This window comes from Archocentrus centrarchus, chromosome 18 (genome assembly GCF_007364275.1).
Source record: "Archocentrus centrarchus isolate MPI-CPG fArcCen1 chromosome 18, fArcCen1, whole genome shotgun sequence".
Classification (NCBI taxonomy): domain Eukaryota; kingdom Metazoa; phylum Chordata; class Actinopteri; order Cichliformes; family Cichlidae; genus Archocentrus; species Archocentrus centrarchus.
This window is the reverse complement of record NC_044363.1, coordinates 16,785,562-16,812,506: the sequence shown is the minus strand read 5'-3', so window position 1 is coordinate 16,812,506 and position 26,945 is coordinate 16,785,562. Positions and strand designations below refer to the sequence as shown.

The following is a 26,945-nucleotide window of genomic DNA, read 5'->3' as shown; positions in this document are numbered from 1 at the left end:
TGGACTTCTGGATCAAACCAGGCTCGTCATTTTAGATTTGAGGGACAAACGCTACACCCTGAGGCAATTGCAGGTTACGGTGCAGCGAGAACACCCTGAGGTGGTTGAAAAATTGTGACTTGGGTGTGTGAGTTATGCACTTCTGTGGTGGACAAGTGAGGCAGAGCATCCACAGACATTCAGATGGATACACAGAGTTTGTGAGGTGGTTGCTGACTGCACAGTGAGAAGACCAGGAAGGAATCAAAGTTTGCTGGAACATTAGGACTTAACAACAAGACGTCTGGAAGACACTTTTTTTTCTAATATGAATAAGTTTTCTCTTTGGGCTACCTTTTTGTTAAGCACAAAAAAGAAAGTATAACCCAATTTGTGAAGGTAATGCTACTGGATTCCTACTTTTTGAGTTACATACAACTTTGAAGGATCAATGAAGGAGTCGGAACAATCCAAAGAGCTGACCTGGGATTTTGACCAATCCTGGAGTTCATTCCTAACACCAGCTGCACGTCTCTGCCTGAACACCTTGGATTTTTCCGACCTCTGGGACGAGGAAGACAGTACAGAGGATGAGGGAACCCTTACAGACATCAAATCATCAACATGTTTTCAAGCACCTCCAGCACCCCCTCCTCTTCCTCCCCCACCTCCTCCTCCTCCTTCTTTCGCCTCACCTTCGTCCTCAACTTCCCCTAAAGATGGGACCGTTAAGTGTCGCACCTTGAAGATTCATTGGAGGGAGCTGCAGAATCTGGCCCCGCTTCCCAGGATGACACGCTTTGGAACTCAGACCATTTGGGCCAGGCTCGAGCCAGTGAATTTGGATAAAAACCGACTGGAGTACTTGTTTAAGTCTAAAAGCAATGGCAGCAGTTTGAACATCGTTTCTGGGCGGCAGGTGAGAGTGATGACAGAGAAATCTATTTATACATTCATCCATGTGATTCTGATTTTCAAATAGTTACAAATTGCTGTGTATTGTTTTGATTAAAATGCCTCATAACTCTTTTTCCACCCTCAACACAGAAGCAGCCATCGGTCTCAGTGTTGGGAATGAAGCGGAGTAACATCATAACTATTGCCTTGAGCAGCCTGCCCCCTCCTCGCCTCCTCCCCCCTGCTATCTACAGCATGGACAGCTGTGTGCTGGAACGAGAGGACATTCAGGTACAGTAAAGGGCCAGTCGCCCAGATTTCAAGCTTTAGCATTTTCCTAATCACTCAAAGTTGCTTTTTTTTTTTTAGATAAGCAGCATACTGCCATACCCAGCAATATTAGTATAAAATGAAAGGATTGCAGAATAGAGGAAATAGATTTGAGATCATTTGTGCCCCATTCATTCCAAAACAGCGTCTTCAAGCACTGATCCCGACTGAAGAGGAACTTTGCCTGATCAAAGAGGCCAAAGCCCAGAACCCTAACTGCCCTCTGGCCCCGGCTGAGCTTTGCCTCCTCACCTTGGGGGAAATACCCCACCTGAGTTCCAGGCTTCAGCTTTGGGCCTTTGCTCTGGACTATGACACCTTAGAGAGGGTAAATAAAAATTCAGTCTTTTCCCACTCACTGTTCATCATATTCTGAAACTTAGTCGAGGCTCCTTGTCATCACGCTTTAATGCACTGTATACTCTTTAATGCACTTAATTAAACATTTAGGGTAGACCGATAGACTTCAGTAAGTCTATGGTATTCAATAATAACCAAGGAAATGACAGAAGCTTGTTGTAGACGGAATAAGTTTGCCTCAAAGTTGCCTAAATCTAACAAATCATTGAATAAGGAGCAGTAAAAAACAAGTTCCTGTGCTTTTCTTGTGGCACACCGCCACTCACCTTATGTGGATTTTTTTTTTTAATTGCTGCTATTCATCCAGCAACATGATACACTTCAGCTGTACACCACATGTCAGAAAATAGTGCTTTAACCAATATGATGAATTTCAACAGGAAGAGGCTCTCCTGACTAAAGCATAATTTGTGGAGAGCTAGAAGTAATATCTTGCAACCCTGAAAGGGAAAAGTGGAAGAGGATGGATGGATGGAGTTTTAGGGCACTATACCTATACAAACTAATACACAGGTTATGCTGTCACGACTTCTCTTGACATAGATGTCACCAGACTATAATAAAAACAGAGCTGATGGCTCAGCTATTGCATATGAACCAAAATGCCCTCTAAATGTGTTCTCCTCTTAAAAAGGAAATTGCTGAGCCTCTCTTCCATCTGAAGTTGGCCATGGAACAACTGGCAGCCAGCCAGACCTTCAGGTGTATATTGGCGACAGTGCTAGCAATCGGTAACTTTCTCAACGGATGTAAGGTGAGTGCATTGTAATATAAAGTTGATTTTATCCATCTTTCCTTTATTTCTTACAATGCATTTTATTATCCCAAGGCCCGTGGTTTTGAGCTGAGTTACCTGGGCAAGCTGTCTCAGGTCAGGGACACACACACTCGCCAGCCCCTGCTGCACCACGTCTGCGTGTTACTGCTACAGCTCTATCCAGAATCCTCTGACCTCTACTCAGACATCACTGCTGTTACTAAAGCTGGAAAGGTGTGTAGCTGCATCTGTGGGTTTACCTTTATCCTTTGTCCTGCACATCTGATTCAATTTGACCATCAGTCATGGAGTCAGGCAAACCAGCCCACAGTGAATTGCAAAAAAAAAACCCTTCCCTTATCTTTACAGTTCGACTACTCCCAAGTCCAGTCCAACTTTACCCAGCTAGAGAGCCTGTGCAAAGCATCATGGGAGCAGGTGAAGCTGCTGAATAAAGCTGACGAAAAGAAAAAAGGAGGAAAGGGGGAAAAGACAAGAGGGGTAGGTGATGAGGCCCTGGCCCCGGAGGGTTCGCTCCGTCACAGGCTTCCGAAGATTCTGAAAGAGTGTGAGGAAAGGCTGAAAGTCCTAAGAGCCGTCCATCGTAGGGTTTTCAACAGGTACTCTGTGTAACACAAAACGCCTAATAATATTTGAAATTATCTGGGTTAAGAGACCAAACTTTTGCCACCTTAGACCTCAGTCACACAGTCACAAGGACTGTTGGTGACCCCTAGTGACCCAACATGTGCACAAATCGGTCACAAAGAGGTTGGCACACAAAAAAATCTCCTTGTGATTGCTTTGGTTGCTTGCGACTTGCCACAGTCATAGTTTGCATGGATGGAAGATGCCGACATGCAAACACTCCCCACTATTCGTGCCAAGTGGTGGTGAAACTGTGAAAAGAGCAAATGGAAATGGGAGACCGTTCACCTTCAAAGTAAAAGTTGCACCTTTTGAAATACCTTGGTTGGAGCCGTAACCGGTGAGTTTTACTTTAAAGGTGAATGTTCTCTGTTTCTGATTTGGGTTGCATTTTCTCAAGTTTCACTACCATGTCATCCATGCAAAATTCCATGCAAACTACTTTTTTAGCAGCCTGCTAACCAAAGCAATCTCCAGCAAACAGTCACCAATCAGCCTCTAGGTCAATGTGACTGCCTCCTTAACACGTTTTGTTAAGGAGTACAGCTTACCCTGTTATTTTTTTTTCCCCAGGTTCCACTCTTTTCTCCTTTTTCTTGGCTACTCCCGAGCCATGGTGAGGGACACCAAACCGGAAGACTTCTGCAAAACCATCAGTAACTTTTCACTGGAGTACAGGACCATGCGACAGGCCATCCTGACGCAGAGAGAGCGAGAACGACAGAAAAGTGCAGCCGAAAGCTCAGGTCCTAACACTCCTGTAGGAAGAAGAAAAAATCAACAAACTCCATCACAGGTTGTTACATTAGATGCATTTATGCAGAAAGATTCTGTAGCAAATGGAGGAAGGAGGAAACTATTACTCACATTTTATTAAACCTTTCTTTATTCTGCAGGAAAATGATGAACAGTGTAGACTGGAGGAGGTGCTGCGAACACCTGAGTCCATGTCACGATTGGATGTCACTTTGCCTCGAAACCGGAGGAGGATGGCCGACCTCCAAGGTACTTTATATGATACGCTCATTCCGAAAGACAATCTCAATTAGCTGTTCTTGTCCTCTTCTACTTTTTCAAAAGTACCATAACGAATCCCTTTTTGTTTACCTCACAGATGCATTTTCTCGGAAACTGAAGTGGTGACCCTGCTGACGCAGATATTCAAAAGCCATTCGGGCTCTGGTGGTTATTTATGACCTTGTTGTTACATTGTGGCTATATTTTTGGAGCATTATACAAGTAAGAAATTGACGTGTGTGTTGATTTCACATGCCATTCCCTATTAATCATGACTGATCTGTAAAATATTGGTTTTGATCAAATACATTTAAAAACGTCTTTATTTCTGTGTCAAATAAACAACGTGAACAATGAAATGTCAAATCTATTTTGGGCATGCATCATAATGAGAGAAAACAGGCATTAATATAAGCACGCTGATCAAATAAAGCCCCGAGATAAAGACTGGCGGTTGTGTCTGTGTTTAGGACTTAACCCGTGATGCAGTTACAGACTAAAAGCGTGCCTCAGTTTCGGGATAAAACAAAGCACCGTCATTAAGGTTTCAGAGCTACAAGTAGCAAAGCGCGTGAGCGTCACGCAGCCACTTGATTAACATACACGAATGTCGTCATCAACGAGCGGCGCTGGGAAGAGCGAGACACCAATCAGCGAAGAGCTCATCCAGACACGGGGCTTAAGCTATCCAATCAGAAACTGGGATTCAACAACCGGGCGTGACCTTTCCCGTCGCCAGTACGAGTAGACGCCATTTCGTGTCCACTGGTTTCAAGGTGATACATTGAGCCCGCAGACCTGTAAGCGGATCTTTACCCGTTCAAGTAGAAAGAGCGTTGAATTGTTCTCATTTTTAGTGTTAAACTCCTGGTGAGTATTTTTACATGAGAGATTTTTTTTTTTTTTTTTTACCTTTTTACCTTTTTTTGTTTTTGTTTTTGTCCTGACTTTGAACCGTCTTTGGGACTTTTTGTTTTTATTTTTAATGCATTTTTTCCTGGGTGGTATTCGTGAGACTGTGTTGGCTGTAGTGGCGTACATTTTGTCATGGCAGTATAAACTACGCAGAAACTAGTTTTAAGTAGCTTCCATGGCAATATTTATATATATATATATATATATATTTTTTTTTTTTTTTAAATATTTTTCAAATAAGACATTTTAAAGCCTCGAGTTTGCTGTGTGAGCTTTATCGTTTATCTGAGTAAGATATCGTTTTCATGGAGGAAAAAAAATAAATAAATATGGAAGATTGTTCCGGGATTTTCTGGACAGTTTTGCCAAAAAAAAATAGAGAGAGACGTGTCGCCGTTCATCTGGGAACATGTTTTTATATTTTGCTTTTTATTCTCGTCCTATGTTTTGCCTCCACTTGAAACTTGATGTGCAGTCGTTTACGATGAGTCCTAGCGCCGTATTTTTCCATTTCCTTTGTGATTTTGGCAGTGCTGAGGCGGTGTGTTTCCCGCAGCAGAGCTCTCAGGAGTGATGTTGTTTTTCCTCAGTGAGAAGCGGGGGCGTTTTTGAAGGAACATTAATGCAACGATGCTTTCATGTATTGTACAGTCATGGCCGGGGGATGTGTGTAGCGTTGGCGCCACTGAATTTTGCGTTTGGTAATTTTGATATTTTATTTTTTTCGCCATTTTTTGCAAAGTGAGAAAGCCATACTCACTCAGTAGCTGTGTACTCTGAGCTGTGCAGCTGCATAAACCCGAGGTGACTGAGTGGGCCTCTGCATAGGGGTCTGCAATGAGATGATACCAGGCGTAGGCTCATGTTTTAGTTTTTTTCCCTACCTTCATTGGGTTTAAAGCCTTATGAACTAACATTTGCATAGTATTAAGCACAAACTCAGTCAATTGTGCAACACAGTGGAAATGTAAGAAAGCCCTCTCATGAGCTAGACACCCTACTCTCTTCCTGCACCCACCTCCCCTGTCCCCAGGTGTGTTCTCTGCAAGTGGCCTTGAGCAGGGGTGTTGTTCTGCAGCTGACATGTAGTCTGACCCTCTATATAGAGGGAATGCAGGGGGCTGAAAAAGGGAAGCCAGCAGTTTTCCCAAACCAGTGATTTCCTTTTCCATGTGCATTGCGAAGCACACAACACAGTCTGCTGTTACACGTCAGTTTGCACTAATATAGAAGTTCAGATAAGAAAAGTGTTTTAGTGATGCATGGTAGAAGTCAGTGAAGAAATACAGATTTTTTTTTTTTTAAAGTCGGTGTTTGTTCCCTTTTATTTTACATGACCATTTCTAGTCCCGTTGAACTCTTAGTGATGCTGGAAAAGGCGACTGCAGCATGATTTCTTCTGCAGTGAACCACTGGTGCTATAAAAGCTGTTGTTTAACCCAGTGGTTTTTCACTCAATAAAAAAAAAGAAGAAAAAAATCAGTCAAATGCTTCCAACAGTGAATATTAAACATTAAATACTGTTGTGTAATTATTTTTTAAAGTGAAGTATTATTACATTTAGGAAAACACCTGAATTTTAAGAGAAAAACAGTACCTCTCGCAGTCCTCAAATTACCTCATGTGAGTAACACTGGTTTAGAAATGCTGTCTGGAGCTGTTAAGAATTGAATATCAATTAAGTAATTAATTGTAGCTACACTTTATGGACAAAAGCCAACAGGCAACACTTACAGGAGCCTCTACGGCCCTGTTTACACGAGAACGTTTTCAGTAAAAAGGGTGTTTTGCCGTTTTCGAAAAGTAGCACGTTCAGATGGATACATTTAAAAAATGATCTTCGTTTACACAGAAACGCAAGACATTGAAAAAGCTGTAGTTCCCATTGCCAGGCCGCAAGTTAGCAGTGTAGATATTTTGGTGTAATTGGGAGGCTGAAACGCATCAAAACTTTACTGTTTTCATCTGAAAATGTTATGTAAATGGGGTATTAGTCATGGAAAACCATGTCAGGAAGCTCCACTTCATGGCTGAGTTGCTGCAGTTCCTGATCTTTCAATGACACTACTTACAGGTCGTGGAATATCTAAGAGGAAAGAAACTTCATGACCTGACCCGCTGCAGCAGTGGCATCCAGTGAGCTCTTTAGAATGACCCATTCTTTCACAAATGTTTGTGCACAATTTTATAAACCTGTGACACTGGGACTGAAAACACCTGAATTCAAAGATTTACGGCCTATTTACACTCACCTCATTGGCTGTGTCGCATGTAAACAGTGCAGATATATATATATATATTATACACAAAATAGACAAAACCTCCAATATACTGCTGGTGTAGGAGAAGTCATCCAGAAGTTTTTCTTTTTGCAGCATCTCCCGCTGTATAATCTGTGAATGTCTGACCTTCTGTACTGATATATCATTAAAATGGCAGAAAAAACCGAGCCAATCACAAACTTGTGACTTCAACCCAGCTGCAGCAGTAGTGGCACCCATGCACCATTACAAAAATCGTGAGGTGCATGACCAGCTGATGTGACATCATCTGGTGCCATTCTTGAGGACAAGAATGACGAGCATAAATGGGCAGTAAGAGTTGTGGCGCAGTTCTTTGGTCCACATAGTGTATTTAATTAAACATACATGAGCCATGTTATTGTGGTTGTGATTTTAAGCCCTTGATTTTTGTTTGTTTTTTTCCCTCGTGGGGTTTCAAATGTCTAATTACTTATTATATATTCTAAAATAAATTCTGGGAAGCACTTGTCACTACAGTGTGGTGTAGAATTCATCTGTTTTTTATAGTAAAGATAAATGTTCACTGACGATTTACTTTTTATTTTTTTAAAGGTATAATTTTAAAGTAAGAAAAAAAAAATTTAAATCTTAGCCTCAGCAGTGATTTTGTAGAGACCACTATGAGGGTTGGATGGGAGTTAGAATGTGGAAAATCTCTTGTAACGTTCATATTTTTCCCGCACAGTTTCTCCTGCCTGTTGTAAGAGCATTGGAGCACTTTGAGGAGCTTCTTTTCTAATTTCTTCCTTTTTTTGTTTCCCCCTGTTTAGTTTTTGAAGCCACTTTTTTCAGCAACGACAAATCGTAAGTTGGTCTACACCCTTTTTTTGTTTTGTTTTTCACCTCAACTTTTGCATATATATATATTTTTTAATATGTCTTCTCCACTTTCACCACTTTTTGACAATAGTCTATTCTCTCCCCCTTTTTGAAACTAGAGTGTAGTCAACCACTCAATTTTCAAACTGTTTGGCACTCATGGCCTCATAAATGAGCCTCACAGTTCATGATAATCAGATACATCATGTTGTTGATTATGAGAGGCCCAGTTTGTACTGTAGCTAATTGCTGGATAACACCTCTTCAAATCTTCCCACATACAGTCCTTAGATGGAGAAAAGGCACCGACAGAGACAAAAAAGGACTGTTTTTCTTTCTTTGCAGTGCATTTTTTCTGGTTTTTGTTTATGTTTGTTTTTTTTTGTGAGTGTGCATGTTAATTGCTGAGTTAAAATCTGCTCCAATACTCATGTAAACACAAAGTTGCCTGCTCTTTAAGAGGCAATTATCAGTCCCTAAAATGGCTTTTATCCTTTAAGGCAGCATGCCAGTGAAATAACATTAATGAGTGACTAATTCAGTAATCACTAAATGCTGTTTTTTTTTTTTTTCCTGCCCTTTTGTGTTTTTTGTGTTTTTTTTTTTTTTTTAAAGAATCAGATTCAGATATTTTGTAACGAGTTCCATTTGCTTTTTCATCTCCATCATCATCTGAGCTGATTTGGAAAAAACAAATCAAAAAAGCTGAGGTGATGACCATATTGACACTTTCTCTTCATTTTTTCCTCCCTGAATGTGTATTAAAAAAAAAATAAAAAAAAAACGGACTCACACGCAAACTACACACAAAACAAAACTGCTCCTGTCATTTTGTCTTGTCTGTCTTCAAGCATGCGTCCTGAGGGCTGCAGTGTCTGCCACAGTTGAAGCACAAACACAAAACCAACACACAGCAGACATGCAGTAATGAACCCACAGTATTACCAGCCAGAGGGGAGCTGAAGATTTACATGAAACACAAGCTTTGTATGTGGAATCCTTCTAGAATGAGGCCCAGATGAGGCAATGGATAGCAAACGTTCCAGAGAGGTCTGTTGAACCATTAATAAGGGACTTAAGTGAGCAGTTATTCCCAAATAATGAGCCCCCATGTGTTGAATTTAGAGTCAAATTACAAGGAGACCACATGCAATCATGCAATTGAGTATAACAGGCAATGTAATAGGCCTGCAATAAATACTGTTTAAAGGAAGTGCACACAAATGGCTGCAAATAACATTACATGGATAAACAAAGTCCTCAAATTGTGCCAAAGACATGAAAATTGTACTGGCCGAACAGAACTGGTGTTTACAAGTAGATCATCAGTACCTAAAAGACATGACAGGATATTTGCTCCACAATGACTGAGCACCTGCTTCGGTCTAAACAAAAAAATCTCCAGCCACATGCCTATAATATGCAAGGTTTTAATGTTACTTTGTTCATCTGGTGTGTATTACTTGATTGGTTGCGTTTAGCATCAGCCATTCAAAGCTCGATATTCTTGCCTGAAGCCCTCCATAAAGATTTAGAAACATAAGCAAAAGAGCCTGCAATTGTCTCCTGCACCTCTTGAACACACTTCGTGTTGTAGACATCCTGTCAGCTTGCCAAACAATAATGCACCCTGGCCAAAATCATGCAGAGGAGAGCACGGCTTTAAGCTGTGGCCAGCCAGCCTGCTACAAACTGTGTAATCCGCTGCTAGAAGCCACTGGCCAGAAAGGGGAGAGGCTCCTGGGCTGCAGTTGTTTTGGCAGCCGAGATGTGACGTTGCAGTGGCTGAAGTGGTGGGTAATGAGATGGATGGCTCTCAGGACAGAGGGAATTGAGTAAAGAAGATATTTTTCAGGGGTTTAAAGTTTACTGCAGAACTGTGACCAGAATAAGGAGGACACCTTAGAGAATGACCCTTCCCCATGCCGTCCCTTTGATACTTTGAGACTTTTTTCCCCTCCTGCAGTGTTACATAACTTTGCAATGTTGGCCACCGATGAGACGGCAGTTCAGCCACAACGCAGCCCGTCTGTACTAATTAAAACTGGCTCGTCTCTGCCAATTGTACACGTCAGTTCACATCAAACGCTGTGCATTAGTGTGGAGAAACAAACGGAAACATTTCAAGACTCGTGAAAAAATGAGAAGATTCCAAAATGCGCTGATGTAAGTGAAAGAAAAACTGATGCAAACTTTCATGTGAATCAAGCCTTCAGAGGAGAATCTGGTATGTGGCTGCCAACATGGTAGATTTATACTGGCATAAAGTGAAAGAAGCCCAAAGGGATCAACCTGAAAAGGATATTGTACCTGCAGGCTCGTGAATTACACGTGATATGAGCTCACTGGTGTGCAAGTATACCAACTGCATGTTTATGAAACAATCCCAAGTTATATAATCACCACAAATTTTATAAGCTTTGTCCAGATGCTGTTATGCAAAGAAAACCGTTTTAGTTTCTTCACCATTACGAGTCAATATATTTGTTTTTGTCATAACAACCATTTATCCCACAGGATTTTTTATTTTTTTGGCTTCTTTTTGTGGCCACCTTATTTTTGAAAAACATTTTTATCACCTCCTGACCAGCCCCTCCTTCCTTTTTAAGCACGTTTTTGGCCAAATGGGAGGTAAAACAAAAACTCTTTTGGAGGTGTTGCAGATATCTCCACACAGTCACTGACTCCATGTCTCATAGTTTCTCGACGACCCTCTTCTCTCCAACAGACAGGCAGGCAGACCTCCACCGACCCGAGTACAGACACAATGGAGTGAGTGTTGGTTGCTTCATGACCCGATCACTCTGTCTATTCTGCTGTACGGTACCTATTTTTAGATGCTCTTGATAGTGCAAACTTGCAGTTAGTGTGTAAGGAGTGTAAGTATATTAGCCCTCTTTGCTGAATTCACCTGCACAGTAAAAGAAAGAAGGAGGCACAACTCGAATTTTCTTATGCGGATCAGTAATTGCAATGTCATTTTCTTATGATTATAATGACAAAAATATGAAATTAGACAAATGAACTGATTACTTGATTACAGCAAATTAACACCTGTCTTTATAATGATGAACCATGTGGAGTTCATCACATTCAAAATGCCGTGAATTAGTTGGAAGTGCCGCTTGTTGTATTAGTTTACAAGTCAGGTTCTCATCTTCTGATATTTCATAACCTAATGGATCAAAAGATAAAACTAAATTAAGCCCATTTTGGAGGCAGTCTCAAAGGCAGTGTGATTAAAGCCACAGTATTAAAGAACTTGAAGGTTCAACACTCACATTGACCTTTGGGCAAAGAATATCTTCAAAGTTTAGTGTAAGACAAATGCATATCACAACCTTTTGTTTCCCTAAACACTGCTAACCCCCACATACTGTCTCTGATCTTCTTTTCTTCACCCATTACCTCCTGAGCTCACCCTTTCCTTTCTGCCTCCCTGCCAGTTGGTCGTCGTCCTCCACTTCCAGCCTGATGGCCAGCAGCAACGTGACCAACAAGACCGACCCCCACTCCCTCAACTCCCGCGTCTTCATCGGCAACCTCAACACCCTGCTGGTCACCAAGGCCGACGTGGAGGCGATCTTCTCCAAGTACGGCAAGATCGTTGGCTGCTCTGTCCACAAGGGATACGCCTTCGTCCAGTACTCCAATGAGAGGAATGCCAGGGCCGCCGTAGCCGGGGAGGACGGCCGCATGATCGTCGGACAGGTGCTAGGTGAGATGGAGTGGAAAAATGAGAGGGTCTAGGCATAAAATCAGTACTGAACTCCATTTCTGAAAACTTGTTTTATATAAAAATCAAAAACAATCACAGTTATCATTTAGAGGGTTTTCTTTTGGGTGAGATTTGGCGAAGGTCATCTTGTAATCTTGAATAGGCCAGGGTCAGTATTAGAATAGAATAGAATAGAATGCCTTTATTGTCATTATACAGGATGTACAATGAGATTGGAGGGCCACTCCTGTTCAGTGCCATGTAACAGAAAATCAAACTCTCTAAAATAAAAACATAATATTGTAATATTGTAAATATTGTAATATTGTTTTTATTGTCTCGCTCAAGGAAGTAGATAACACTTTGAGATTTTGCAGGCAAATCTGTAGAAATGAGTAATAGCAGACAATAATAATTATAGTATCAGTCAACAGTGATGATGGGGTGGGAGAGGGGCTGTGTGATGGCCTGTGAAGCTGTTTGACAGTCATTGATTTGCGTATTATCCTTAATGGTGGTGTGGGCCCTACTGGTGTAAATGTCCTGTAGTGATGAGAAGGCTGCTCCAGCAATTAAAAAAATTTTTTTTTATTATATACTGGAGAACCTTCCTGTCCAGAACAGTGGAGATTCTGTACCAAACTGTAATCGAAGTAGTGATGATGCTCTCAGCATCTGTAGAAGTTGCTGAGCATTTAGGTCGACATGCCACATTTCCTCAGTAGTCTTAGGAAGGACGGTCTTTGGTGTGATTTATTGAGAAGTTGCTGGATGTTGTGAGACCAGGTGAGATCCTCATTGATACGTGTCCCAAGGAATTTAAAGGTTTTCACCCTCTCTATCTGTGTCACACCGATGTGTATTGGAGCATGCCGCTGCGTCCTCTTCCTCGGATCAATAATTAATAATCTCCTTGGTCTTATCTGCAATTTTGGAAAGATTATTTTCTTGACACAAGGCCGCCAGTCTTGCAGTTTTCTTCTATATGCTGTCTCTTCCTCGTCAGTGATCATCTCAGTGACTGCAGTGTCATGTGCAAACTTCCTGTGCTCACAGATCTGATGCTTGACATCCAGTTTCCAACTCTGACCGACTGGGGTCGGATAAACAAAGTATAACATGTAAACTGGGGGTAAACATTAGCCTTTATTATTGATTTGGTAACTCACAGTAAGTAGCATGTAGACACCTATACATGCAGACACTATCTTCACTGTCTGCCCTGTCTATGCATGTCAGTAAAACTGTAAAACAACAAGTTAAGAAGTTCACTTCACTAAAGATTGTTGGAAGGGTTAGTAGGTATATTTTGTAACCACTGAGCTCGGTGTATCAAGACTATATGTTACGGTAAGATGGTGGCAGCAGATTTACATTCACTATGTTGAAAGTAAAATCAGTTTTTACATGTAACTTTGCAGGAAAGCAAATCAAGTATATTTTCCAATATTCTATCTCTCTACTAGAATCTATCACCTGTGAATATGTTTTCATTCACACGTGCTGAGTTGTATCGTTACAATGTGCAGGGTTTTGCCCGCCTTCAGATCAAAACCTGGGCTGATCTTCCTGTTTCATCATTCAAATGCATGCTGCTGCCCTCTAGTGTTAAAAATCAGGCATATTTAAACAGCAGCATCCCACATGAAGGTAAAGAAAGAGAAACAGCCAGTTCAGATCAGTTCTGAGCAAGGCCAGAGTGAACTCTCTGTTCTGCAGGCAAATCAAAATAAATGTGAGGAGTTATTTGCAAATACCGTCTGGTAGAGGTAAAACCGAGCGGCAGTCTGACAAATTTAATGTAGCAGATGGAGGGGAAGAAGTGGTGAAATGTGTTTGATGGTATTTCACACATTCTGTCCACAGCGTGTCTTTCCTGCATTTCCATCCCACCTTAACTCAGTGTTTCTCCTCCCACAGACATCAATCTGGCAGGTGAGCCAAAGCCTCATAGATCAAAGACAGTGAAGCGATCTGCAGGAGACATGTACAGGTGTGTGCGTGCTGCTTTTGGTCACAATAACAGTGTAGTAGTTTTAGCAGATTTGGCCGGTTAAACTTTCTATTCTATCCCCACTCTCTCCACAGTTCATCTTTTGATTTGGACTATGACTTTCAAAGAGATTACTATGACAGGTAAGCTGTTTATTCTTTAGACATATTTGATCATAATTTATCAGTGTAATTGTGATCGCACTGCCTGTTGCCCAGCACCTTATTATCCAGACTTGGGGACAACACCTTTTTTTGGTTTGTAACATTGACAAAAATTGCTGCAGCATGACCCCAGCAAAGACCAGGGCGGGATTAACACGGAAAAGATGAGCTGGAGCTGCAGAGGCATGGCGGTTAGGCAGTCTTCAATCAGATTTGCTTATATGATGTGTAGAAGGGCAGCGGCTGAGCCATTAGCTGATGGAGGATTGACTGCATTTGACTTTGTGGCCTTTTTGGACAGAAATACTTGATTTTGATTCATAGTGATGTTCCATTTAAATTATGGCTGTAGTTCTAATAACTCAGAGTAATAAAATATAAATGAATAACCTTTAATAATATTATTATTATTACATTTTATTTACTATTGCACAACTGAGGGCTTCAGATTTTTAGCTGGTATTCACTCTGACGCTGTCCGTCTCAGAATGTACTCCTACCAGTCCCGGGTGCCTCCTCCTCCCCCTCCACCATTGTCCCGCGCTGTCATCCCCTCCAAACGTCCCAGGGTCAGCCTGAGCAGCGGAGGGAGCCGACGAACCAAGACCAGCTTCTCTTCCTCCTCCAAGAGCAGCCAGAGAACTTCTCGTACAAGTAGGCTCCTTTCAGAGTTATTCAAGCTGTCTTCACTGTTGGCTTCCAAAGTTAATCCCAGCGGGATTATCCCCCGCTTCTCCTACAGTGAAGACAGATGATCTACAGACCATAAAAAGAGAGCTTACACAGATCAAACACAAGGTGGACTACCTGCTGGACAGCTTAGAGCGCATGGAGAAGGACCACAGCAAGAAGTCAGGTGGGTCCCACTGAAATTATATCTGATAGCTTTTTTTTTTTTTTTTTTTTTTTGGTTAGCTAGGCATCTGTTTAACACATTAAGAATTTCAACAGCTTAAAAACCTCTAATGAGAGACCAAGAATGCATCTATAGTCAGTACATGTTTACATATGTGTTTATTTACTTGTCAGTTTGGAAAACCCAATACCAACAGAAGCAAAGTCCACTGCTTCCCATGCCAAATGTTTAACAGGAGATATCTTTTATTTTGTTTTCACAAATATATTTTCTGTGACTCATGCTGCACAGAGGTGAGTCATGACGGTGCTTATGCAAATGTTAAATATATACATTTCATCCACCCAGCTCCATCTGTTATATAAACCTTCCAGGTATCAAGCTGACTGGCAGCAACAGAAGTTACAGGTTTTTATTTGGGGGATTTAGTGGATTTTGTTTGTGTGTGTGTGTGTGTGTGTGTGTGTGTGTGTGTGTGTGTGTGTGTGTGTGTGTGTGTGTGTGTGTGTGCGTGCGCTTCTCGATTCCACCTGTTCATCTGTTTCCGATCCTCTTTGTTTCATTTTTTTTTTTCCATCATCTACTCAGAGATGAAAAGCTCCAAACCTGAGCCAGGTGAAGTGTCCCCCCTCCACTCATCTACCTCAAGCAAGAAGGAAGACAGCCTGAAGAGGGACAAAGAGAGCCAGGAGCTCAATGACTCAGAGGAGGAGGGAGACCTGCTGGAGGATGAAGATGAGGTGAGTAGAGGTAAAAGTGAGGACATCAGCAGCTTTTAAGCAATATACACAAACTGTACATATGTCTGCATCATCTGTGGTACATAATATCAAAAGATTCAGAGTATCTGGAGAAATCTCTGCGCATTGACCAGACTGAAAATCAGTGTTGGAACTTTTTTGGAATTGGGGTTGGATTTGTTTGATCCATTCATCAAATACCGATTTCCATCAGTACAGGCTTTGTTTTATCTTTTGATGTATACATGACAGGCTGTAACCATCATTCTTCAAAATACTGATGAATCAGTTGTTGCTAAATAAAAAAAAAATAGTTGCAGTTACTTCTTCTGTGTGCGTCCCTCTATGCAGTTGAAAAGCAGAGGGAGAGAGGAGGATGACGACGAGGAAGGTGAGCAGGAGGAAGGAGAGGACGATGGCGACAGCGCTAACGGAGACGAGTCCTGAATGTCACTCAGGCAGACACACACACAAACACACACAAAAAAAAACATTGTGTAATTCTCCACACCAGACTTGTACACAGTGGTCATGTGCTCGTATCTGCTGAACTGACTGGACAGTTATTTACATCATATGGTAGATATTGCTCCTCTCATGCACAAATTCACAGATATGTGAAGTACTTGTTTCAGAACTTTCTTTCGAGTCTGTAAGGTAAATATACTCCATTCTTTTTTATTTGACTTTTTATATGGGCATTTTTTCTGATTCATTCAGATAAATTGCAAATTTGACTGAAGACAGCTGTAATATTTTATATGTTTGAACAATGTCACACCAGATTGAAGAACTGATGGAAAAAAGATCTAAGGCTTTACTAGCTGTTAGCTAGCTAGCTCAAGTGCAACGGTTTGAAGTTTATTTAGTCTTTAATGTTACTGAGCTCAGGCTAGAAATTTTAAAATTTAAATAAAATGTATCGCTGATCCTGCTGCTGTACAGTTGCCTCCTAACCAGCAGGTGGCAGTGTGTCCCAACAACTGGCCCACACGAAAGCCACAAGATATTTTTCTTTTGTTCCCAGAAAATCTTCGACTTCTGCCTGTCAGAGAACACAATGAGCGTGCACAGACTCTCATGTAAAGCCACGCAGATTCTCACTGGTCCAAAAATAGTTTTGTTTGCTGCAGAGGTGTTACGAACTTTACTGACCTTGACTTGTGTAACGCGGTGATGCTCCATGTTTGTTTGTATCTGTTTCTGTTCTGTTTCTCATTTCATTCGACTGCACTGGTAAAAAAGCGAATAAACATGTTTTCCAATGTTGAGCCTCTGCGAGCCTTTCATGCAGTGTAAATGCGTGCACTTGGTTTCACTCTGCGGCTGTGAGTGTGACGTTCAGGTGGGCCTAAACTGATAAAACTGAATTGTGAAATTGTGGCTTTTGCAATAGAGTGCTGAGTAGACAGGTTCAGGCTGGAGTGAACAGGATTTTTTTTTTAATAATTTGGTTGGTATTTTTTCATATACCTGCAGGTCCATCCATCTGGTTAGTTTCAACTCTAAAATTACTATAAAACTTTGTAAACTGATCTTTTAAATTCTATGTGTCATATAGATGCATTATAATCTGTAAGCTTTGCATCACACAAAATTGAGACAGTTGCACCACCCAACAACCCAATGTAATAAAAAAAAAAAAAAGTGTTTTTGAATTAGAGATGGTTAATATATTTAATAGATTTTAGCAGCCTTACTGTGTTTGGGGTATTATCATGCTCTAATTTTTGTAAGAGTAATTCCAGTAACGCTTTAGGAGACATTATTAGAAGGTATAATATTGCAGAGCAGTCAGTTTTTTAAAAATATAACTAAGTATTTTTTCGTTGTTTTTTGCTTAACTGTATTTCCACTCTTGTGAATAGTTATTAACAGTTTCTATATGTGTTATTGCACAGAAAATGAGTGTTGGATTACCTTGATGGTACAGAAAATGTCTAAAAGAGCAGACAAAGTTCTAGAGTTGATAAAAGCATTCACCGTGGATATTAAAGCTGATCTCCTTGGAAAACAAAAGTCACAACAAGCTTTATCAGACACCCATTTCAACTTTCCTCGCAGTAACACTTCAGGTAAGTACGATTCATTTTTAAATTGGGCAAACTGGCCTTTTAATTTGCTTCATACACCAAACAAAGCACACATTTTGTCCCTTTTTTTTTTTTAGAAAAAACAATCTTAAATAAGACACCAGAATTTGCAGGAAGCTACTGAGCCTGTTTGCTCACAGCTTAGTAGCAAACGAATAAGCAGCGTCAATACTTCCTTGTTAATAAATGTCATACTGCTATGAGGACTTGGAGCTCTGTGCTGAATGGAAGAACACCAAGCTGGCAGGAAGGAAAAGGAATGCAAAGAAGAACAACAAATCAATAAGTGGCAGTCCTCAGGGTGAACTGTGATAAATGAGAGGACAGCAGACAGGCAGGGCGGGATTGATATTGAGAGTATGGATGTTGGAGAGGTGGATGGATGGATGCACAGGTCACGGAAGAGTGGAGACAGATGGAAAAGGAGTTAACAGATGGAGAGATGACAGGAAGAGCAGAAAAGATTTTGTGGCGTGCACAGGGAGGGAAGGGGGCGGAAGAATGTGGAAGTGGTCTAACAGTGAGTGGTTGCAGACAGGGCCGGCCCGAGGCATAGGCGACATATGCGGCTGCATAGGGCCCCCGTGACCACCAGGGGGCCCCCAAGCTCACCTAAATCTTTTGTGATTTATTTTTATTTTGTTTTAAATTCGAATGTCCTAAATATAAGGAAAAAACATATGAACACCCCAGGATTGTACAATTGTAACAATACTAATTTAATGAGTAAGCTACTTGCTGACTGACCTCGTGTCAGCGTGCATACGGTAGTTTAGGTAGGCATGCACACTGACAGCACTCCAGGTGACCTGATGGTGCATCAGTTGCAGTCATTTGTGTGTGAAGCTAAAAAACAGAAATGTCACAAAAGGGACCTGTCCCTCTGGGGCAGAGAGGAGGTAAAAGGAAGATAAAAGGAAGAAAAATGACAAGAGGACAAAGGTATGTTTCCATGAGTAATTAGTTTTGTTGTTAACCAATTCCAAACGGTTATGTAGTTAGCTATCGCTGGCTGACGCAGACTCAGACTGGTGCCTCGATCTTGTAGCTAGATCTCTATAAAAAAAACAAACAAACAAAAAACAACAACTTGTCAGCCTGTGTCCTCAGCCTCAGTATGTTTCTAATTAATATACATTTTAGAACTCAGTGTTTCCAGTTTTTGGACTCAGTTTTCTGTTGTTAAAGGTTACTGTTTGAGTTAATTGTGTTTTTGCAGTTTTGAATTTTGTGCCCTTTTCTGGTAATTCCTGGTTGGTTTCCTGCTTTATATCCTCAGGCTTCTTAGTTTAGCTGAATTCTCGGGCTTTCTCTGTTCCTGGATCTGTTTGGTGTTTTATTGTTTCTGGTTTATGCTCCTGTTAAGTGTATTTAGTCCTGGTCTCAGTTTCTTGTGCTGTAGTTTGAGTCCTCCGTTGGTGTTCCTTCCTCTTGTGTCTAATTACCTTTTATGATCTTGTTTCTCTAGTGTAGGTGTTGCAGTCCCTCAGTGTGCATGCTGAGTTGTGTGAATTCAGCATTTCTCTTTCCATGTCTACTTCCAGTTTTACTTTGGCAGTCCTTTGTATCATTGTATTCCATTTTGCTTCCCTTGTTTTGCTCGTTGTTCTCCCTGTTGTGTCCTATCTCCCCGATTACCTCATGTGTATATATCATCCGTGTCCTCCTGTTCTTTGTCACGTGGTCTCAGTGTGGTTGTTTCCGAGTTTCCCAGTGTATTCTTAGTTGTTTAATTATTAGCACCAGCTGAGCTGTCCTAGTTTCCTTGTACCTGATGTGCAACCAGCAATAAAGCTACGTTTTTCTGCTTTGCCTCCTAAGTCCTGTGTTTGTGTCCTTATCCTGCCTGCTGCACTGCCTAACTGTGACACTTATATGTCAGGGTTGTTCAATATTTACAAGGTCCAGTGGACGGACATGCTAGATTCTAGATGGGCTTTATTCATGGATGCATGTTCACACATAACTGTGCATTTGTGAGCTGTGGTGGTTTAATCCAACTGGTTTACTCACTGTTTCTGTCATGACAGCATTTTGTTGTTTTCACACTGTGGTCAGGTCACATGGATAGACTAGTAGTCCTCACTGTTATGCCTCATTTGTGCTCTTGGGGTACTGCCACAACATTTTGTGGTATAACAGTGTAATAACATATTTATGGCACTTCTTGTAACACTGTGCCCAATTGCTGATCACTTGTATTCAATATTATTCCACTGATGCTCAACAATTCTGTATGCTGAATAATTATTATTTATATATTACAAATGGCTTATTTGCTAGTCTGTAATTAGGTGCATTTGCAGAGTTATGTAAAAAATATCTATATTTTGGATGATAACAGGCTGTCCAACATGTCCAAAAGCAGGTCAAACACCCTAAATCAGATATTTCCTAAAAAGGCCTTTAGATTGGTTATGGGATGCACTGATACTTGTCCCACCCTCCTCAGTGTCATGGGCATAGTTTTACAATGTGCATCTTACTGAAACGCATTGTTTTTCAATGGACTTATGTACATGAGGCTGAAACAGCAATGCATCCAGCATTAGGCTCATGTGACAATGAAGTGAAACGAGGGGGGGCCCAAATCAAATTTTGCCTAGGGCCCCTTCAAGGCCTGGGCTGGCCCTGATTGCAGAGCAGTATCCTCAGTTAAAACACTGTCTAAGCACTGGAGGTTTTTAAACACTGTTTCACAGGATTGAAGATGTTTTGCTATCTTTGAGAGAAAACTGTGTGTGCATTTAAAGCTTCATTTTCATTTTGGAGGTGTTACGTGTTTATGAAACTGTACTCCAAGGCCTCCATTTAGATAATCAGCTGAACAGAATATCAAACAGTCACAGCAGGCCTGCTGAAACACTGCTGCCCTTGTATTCTCTACAACGAATGACAGCATTTTCAAGGAAACCATCATACTCCCTGCTGTAGCTGGGACAATGAGGTGCTATTTTATTTCAAACACAGATCATGAAACTGTTTCTGAATGCTCAATCTCTGTTCACAGTGGTGACGCATCCTGTCTTCAAATCAGTTAAAATTCTTGAAATTAAAGCATGAACCCACATCATATGCTTGGTTGTTTGAGATCCAGGCTTGTAATCCAAAGATCATCTAAGTGAACCACTGGCATGTTCTTATGTTATAGGTGCCTTTGAAGCCACTTAATTTCAAGCTGGTGCAACGAACCAGTGAGTATGTCTAATAGTGCACAAGGTTTCCACAAGGTGCTCCTGAAAATACATTAAATTGTGGCAAATGAATGAGATCAGATGACCATGTCATTTGCATTATCTCTCCTGCATTATGTCAGCTCATGTGTGACACTGTAGGACTGTAACTAAATGAGCATAAATGATGTTGAAATGAGTACATTGCAGTGAGTTGTTAACACTCCACTGAGGTGTGATCACTGTTCTCTGGGGAATGTTTCCCGGTCCAGGAGAATCAGTGACCCAGCAGCATAGAAGAGGTTATTGACAAGCAGGCACTGATGTTCTCACTTTCTGACTTAGTCAATTACAAATATACTGTTCAAAGCTTTTAGGCACATGTTTCCACACATTTGGAAAATGCACAAGTTCACTTAAATGGTGCTTTTTTCTGGTTATGTTTTTAAAAACATCTTTATTTTACTTTGAGTTCCTAAAATCTTTCCATAGTTCTTTACTGTATGTGATTTTCTGACACCTTCCAGCTTTTATATGTTTTAAATAGTTGAACACACACACACACACACACACACACACAGGTTGCCATCCTAATTTTACTCAAATGTGAGTGATCCTTAAGATTTAAACTCTACAGTAATTAAAAAACATTAAAAAAAAAAAAAAACTTCTTTCCAGTAAAAAAATAAATAAATAAATAAATACATTTTTTTTGCAAACTATAATGAAGATTTAATGCTTCTTGAACAATTTCAGGTCAGAAAGGTGAAAACGTGCCTGTTTTTCTTAACTTGAGAGAGCGTGATCTTTTAGATATTTCACAGGATCTTATGCATTAAGTCACAGGTTCTTGCTCCGTATGTCCACTGAAGTCCCATTGAGCAAGAATTCTCAACATAAAACCAACAGCTGAATGAGTGGCAACCTAGTTCTCCATTAGAGACTGTTTAAAATTGAATGCATCGTAATTCATTAAAAGTTACATTTGCTTTAAACTTCTAGATCACTATAGCCTATGACTGCAAAGGAAGAGAACAATATTGTATCCAGGTCAGCAGCAAAACGATATAAATTATTGTTATACTGGTCATTTTGTCTTATTTATACAACAGGAAGGGTGTTAACAATGTTAACAGTTACTGTAGGCCCCGTTGTAGCCTTCCATTTACACGATAGCGTTTCAGAAACGATCTGTGTTTACAGGATGACACGTGAAATGATGAAAACGATGTAGTTCCCATGCCAGGCCACAAGTTAGCGTTGGTTTTCTCTTTGCAAAGCTTGTTTACTAGTGATGGGAATTTTGGCTCTTTTCAGAGAGCCGGCTCTTTCGGCTCCCAAATGGCTCCTTAGATTTTAATTTTTTAAAAAAAGTGTAAAATGAATTACTAATGTAAAAACGTACATTAGGCCTACATCAAACGTTTCTTTATATACTCAACATATAATAGAGTGCTCCAAATACAATTTATAAAACAAAAGATTGGAAATCAGAAAAAACAAGGTGTTAAGTTCTGTTCTCAAATTCTTCTGTTAGACACTGTTTTATTTTGGTAAGAACTTTTATTTTGATATATCCTGTGTGGCGAATGGAACTTCCTGCAGAAACTATTGTGTTTTTTTTACTTTGTTTTACGACAAGTGTAAACGTTTTACAACCATGGCTACTGAGCACATTTCCAGAGCTGTGATGAAGTTGAGAATAAAGGAGTCAAGAGACTAAGAAGTGTGTGATCATTTACGACATGGAAGAAGCTGCAGCAAACCCAACAGGTTATGGGCCCAGGCGCAACACAGAAGGAAGATGGCAGAGATTAACTTTTGATGGCGATGAAAACAACTACGAACTTTGGGAGGTAAAGTTCCTCGGCCACATGAGAATAATAGGCTTAAAGGACACAATCCTATCTACTGGTAATCCAGATCCAAGAAAGAATGCAGAATGCTACGCGGAACTAATTCAATTTCTTGATGACAAAAGTCTGTCGTTGGTGATGAGAGACGCTGCGGATGATGGCAAAAAGGCGCTACAAATTCTACGCAGCCATTACGCCAGTCAGGGTAAGCCAAGAATCATCGCCCTGTATACAGAGCTAACGTCCCTCAGAAAGAAGCCAGACGAGACAGTGACAGACTATATCATACGCGCTGAAAAAGCAGTAACCGCCCTGAGAAACGCCAAAGAAGTGGTAAGTGACGGACTGACAATCGCTATGATTCTGAAGGGCCTCCCGGAGTCGTACAAACCTTTCGCCATTCACACGACGCAGAGCAGCGAGGAGTTAACATTTACAGTGTTCAAAAGCAAACTCCGAAGCTATGAAGAAACAGAAAAGTTTGACATTAAACCAAGATCAGACAACGTGATGAAAGTGGACATGACATCGGTGACGTGTTACAGCTGTGGTAACCGCGGCCACATTGCGAGGGACTGCCGGCAGAAGGGAGTACCAAAGTGGTGCAGCTACCACAGGAGCGCGACACACAGCGATGAGACATGCAGGAGCAAAATCAAGCACAAAGATGATGCAAAGCAAACTGCAGAGAGACGAGAAAACAAAGAGGAACAACAGACATTTGTATTCAAAGTCAGTCAGTGTTTTCTACCAAACAACTTTAAAGAAAATAGAATAATGGTAGATTGTGGAGCCACATCTCACATCATCAGAGAGGAAAACAAGTTTGTGAGATTTGATGATACTTTTGACCCAGATGAGCACTACATGGAGCTAGCAGATGGAAGCAGGATGAACAACGTGGCACTAAAGCGAGGAGATGCAGAGGTGCTTTTAAAGGATTCAGAGGGGAGAGACGTCGTGGTCACACTGAGAGGAGCCCTGCTCATCCCAACTTACCCACAGAGTATATTCTCAGTGAAGGCAGCCACGGCTGATGGAGCCACAGTAACTTTCAGAGAGAGACAGAATAAACTCATAACAAAAGATGGGACACACTTCCACATCAGGGAACATGAGAGACTCTACTACCTGAAAACGGCAAACAACTACAAGCAGTACATTGAAGGTCAGGTAAATGACATGTCAGGTGACAAAGTGAATGCAGCCTACGATGTCAAGACATGGCATGAAATATTGGGACACTGCAATGTAGATGATGTACTAAAACTGCCAGATGTGGTTGAGGGCATGAAAATCACAGGTAACTCAATGATAGAGTGTAATGTCTGCACAGAGGGAAAGTTTACCAACAGTAGAAACAAGAAACCAGATGCAAAGGCTAAGATGCCCCTAGAGTTGGTTCACACTGATTTAGCAGGCCCTATTGAGCCTACTGGGTTAGAGGGACATAAATATGCCATTTCATTCACAGATGATTTCTCAGGTGCCGTGTCAGTTTACTTCCTTAAAAATAAAGGTGAGGCAACTTTAGCGACGGAGAAGTTCCTAGCAGACAGCGCACCATACGGTGAGGTAAAATGTATCAGGTCAGATAATGGCACAGAATACATGAGCGGTGCTTTTCAGTCACTGCTAAGGAACAAAGGGATAAGACACGAGACATCATCCCCTTATTCTCCTCACCAAAATGGCACTGCTGAACGGCAATGGAGAACCCTTTTTGAGATGGGAAGGTGTCTATTACTAGAAAAGAGGCTACCAAAAGTACTATGGCCTTATGCTGTTCAAAATGCTGCTCACATTCGTAACAGATGTTACAACGACAGAACTAAAAACACACCATACTTCATGCTAATAGGAAGAAAGCCAGATCTCTCAAAAATGTGGGTGTTTGGATCAGAGTGTTATGCATACAAACATGATCAAAAGAAACTGGACCCCAGATGTGAGAAAGGAATATTTGTAGGGTACAGTAGGAACAGCCCAGCATATCTGGTCTATAATCCACAGACAGAAAAAGTGTTAAAACACAGACTGGTGAGGTTCATTAAAAGGAACAGTATTGAACAACAGACACAGACAGATGAGTGTGACCCAGAAATCCAGGGATATAACAGAAGAAACCCCAGTGACAAAAATGGCATAGATGTACAGCAGAGTCAGACTGATGCAGGAAACCAATCTCAGTGCGAGAATGATGAAAGTGTGAACACAGGTGTTACAGAACAGCTACAAGATGAGGAAAATATAGAAATTATAGCACAAGATGGACAAAGTACAGATGCAAAAAGTGAACAAAATCAGAATCATTACCCACGAAGAGAAAGGAAGCCTCCAAAACACTTGAAGGACTACCTACCAGATTTTGAAAATAATGATGTAACTCAAACCACTGTAGACTGTTGCTACAAGGCAGTGTGTGGAATCCCCCAAACTTATAGTGAAGCCAAGATGTCACCCGATGCACACAGATGGGAACAGGCCATGAGAGAAGAGATCAGCTCGCTTAAAGAAAATGACACTTTTGAACTGAACCTTCTACCAGAAGGTAAAAACACAGTAGGAGGAAAGTGGGTGTATGCACTCAAAGAAAACACAGAAAAGGGGCAGATCTTTAAGGCCAGATACGTAGCAAAGGGCTACAGCCAAACAGAAGGTATAGACTATCACGAGACTTTTGCCCCAACAGCAAACATTACATCTGTAAGGGTGCTGATGCAGGTAGCAGTACAAAACAATCTTACCATTCATCAAATGGATGTTAAGACAGCATACCTACATGCTCCAATAGATGAAGAAATTTTCTTGGAGCAACCAGAAGGATTTGAAGAAACGTCAGAAACAGGGGAGAAGTTAGTGTACAAGTTAAAGAAATCCCTCTATGGTTTAAAACAGTCTGGGAGAAACTGGTACAAGCTTCTAAATGATCACCTTGAACAGGACAACTTCGTGCGAAACCTGTCTGACCACTGTGTGTATCGCAAGCAGGTCAAAGATGATATCATTATTGTACTCATTTGGGTGGATGATTTAGTCATAGCAGCCAGCAATAATGACCTACTTGACAGTTTTAAGGGAGCCATGAAGACCAAGTTTAACATGAAAGATATGGGAAAAATATCATGTTTTCTGGGCATACGATTTGAACAAAAAGAAGGAGAAATCAAAATGAGTCAGAAAGAATACATCCTAAAAATGCTTGAAAGATTTAAGATGTCTGAGTGTAAAGCCAGGTCTACACCAAGTGAGCAAAAACAGGATGACCTTAAAAATGAGCAGGAGGATACAGAGGAGGTTGTCAACTCAAAAGAGTACCGTGAGATAATAGGCAGCCTTATCTATGCCATGACCTGCACCAGACCAGATATCAGTTGGATTGTGAGCAGGCTCTCACAGACACTGGCAAAGCCAAAAGCAGAAAACTTGGTGGCTGCAAAACATGCACTGAGATATCTGAAAGGGACAAGTGACTATGAACTGAGTTTCAAGAAAAGTGAGGAGGACTTGAACTTAATCGCATTCAGTGATTCTGATTGGGCATCTTCAATGGAAGACAGACGCAGCACTACAGGGTATTGTTTCAGCCTTACTAAACAAGGTCCAGCCATTTCGTGGAAATCAAAGAAACAACCAACAGTGGCTTTGTCAACTTGTGAAGCTGAATACATTGGTTTAGCAAGCACCACTCAGGAAAGCATGTATCTAACTCAGCTGTTAAATGGTATGGATAAAAGAGGGTACAAATGCACAGTGATTCACGGAGACAATCAGGGAGCCATTGCACTGAGTAAGAACCCAGTGAGCAGACAAAGATCTAAACACATTGATGTAAAGTACCACTTCATTCGTGAAGCATTCAGCCAGGGAAAAATAGATGTCATCTATTGCCCAACAGAAAACATGGCTGCTGACATACTGACAAAACCCGCAACCAAAGCAAAACTTGTTAAATTCAAAATGTGGTTCTTTGGAAATTAAGTATCTGGGTTACAATGATGAGAACAAGGGGGGGTGTTAAGTTCTGTTCTCAAATTCTTCTGTTAGACACTGTTTTATTTTGGTAAGAACTTTTATTTTGATATATCCTGTGTGGCGAATGGAACTTCCTGCAGAAACTATTGTGTTTTTTTTACTTTGTTTTACGACAAGTGTAAACGTTTTACAACCATGGCTACTGAGCACATTTCCAGAGCTGTGATGAAGTTGAGAATAAAGGAGTCAAGAGACTAAGAAGTGTGTGATCATTTACGACATGGAAGAAGCTGCAGCAAACCCAACACAAGGGCCTTTGAGGAGTTGATCCTGTTTCTCCTGCCTGATGACC

General features: G+C 41.0%; 2 protein-coding genes across 5 annotated transcripts; both read left to right on the top strand.

Annotated features, from left to right (window-relative positions):
- The first annotated feature begins 318 nt into the window (after positions 1 to 318).
- LOC115797034 (FH1/FH2 domain-containing protein 1-like) lies at positions 319 to 2,956 on the top strand. The gene is made up of 6 exons (XM_030753516.1): positions 319 to 898; positions 1,027 to 1,167; positions 1,352 to 1,534; positions 2,201 to 2,320; positions 2,396 to 2,557; positions 2,693 to 2,956. The coding sequence occupies exons 1-6, from the start codon at positions 431 to 433 to the stop codon at positions 2,954 to 2,956; spliced, it is 1,338 nt and encodes a 445-aa protein (XP_030609376.1). The 5' UTR covers positions 319 to 430.
- Positions 2,957 to 4,742: 1,786 nt separating this feature from the next.
- LOC115797176 (heterogeneous nuclear ribonucleoprotein C) lies at positions 4,743 to 16,761 on the top strand. Of its 4 annotated transcripts, XM_030753682.1 has the most exons (11): positions 4,798 to 4,858; positions 7,977 to 8,010; positions 10,616 to 10,656; positions 10,754 to 10,797; positions 11,472 to 11,743; positions 13,664 to 13,736; positions 13,832 to 13,879; positions 14,388 to 14,554; positions 14,643 to 14,756; positions 15,345 to 15,496; positions 15,848 to 16,761. In XM_030753682.1, exons 4-11 carry the CDS (start codon positions 10,793 to 10,795, stop codon positions 15,941 to 15,943), a joined length of 927 nt encoding a protein of 308 aa, XP_030609542.1. In that variant the 5' UTR covers positions 4,798 to 4,858; positions 7,977 to 8,010; positions 10,616 to 10,656; positions 10,754 to 10,792; the 3' UTR covers positions 15,944 to 16,761. The 4 variants fall into 4 exon arrangements, with proteins under 4 accessions (XP_030609545.1, XP_030609542.1, XP_030609544.1 ...); XM_030753685.1 differs by lacking the exon at positions 10,616 to 10,656 and having other exon boundaries at positions 4,743 to 4,858; XM_030753684.1 differs by lacking the exons at positions 4,798 to 4,858; positions 10,616 to 10,656 and adding an exon at positions 6,999 to 7,039.
- The last annotated feature ends 10,184 nt before the right edge of the window (positions 16,762 to 26,945 follow it).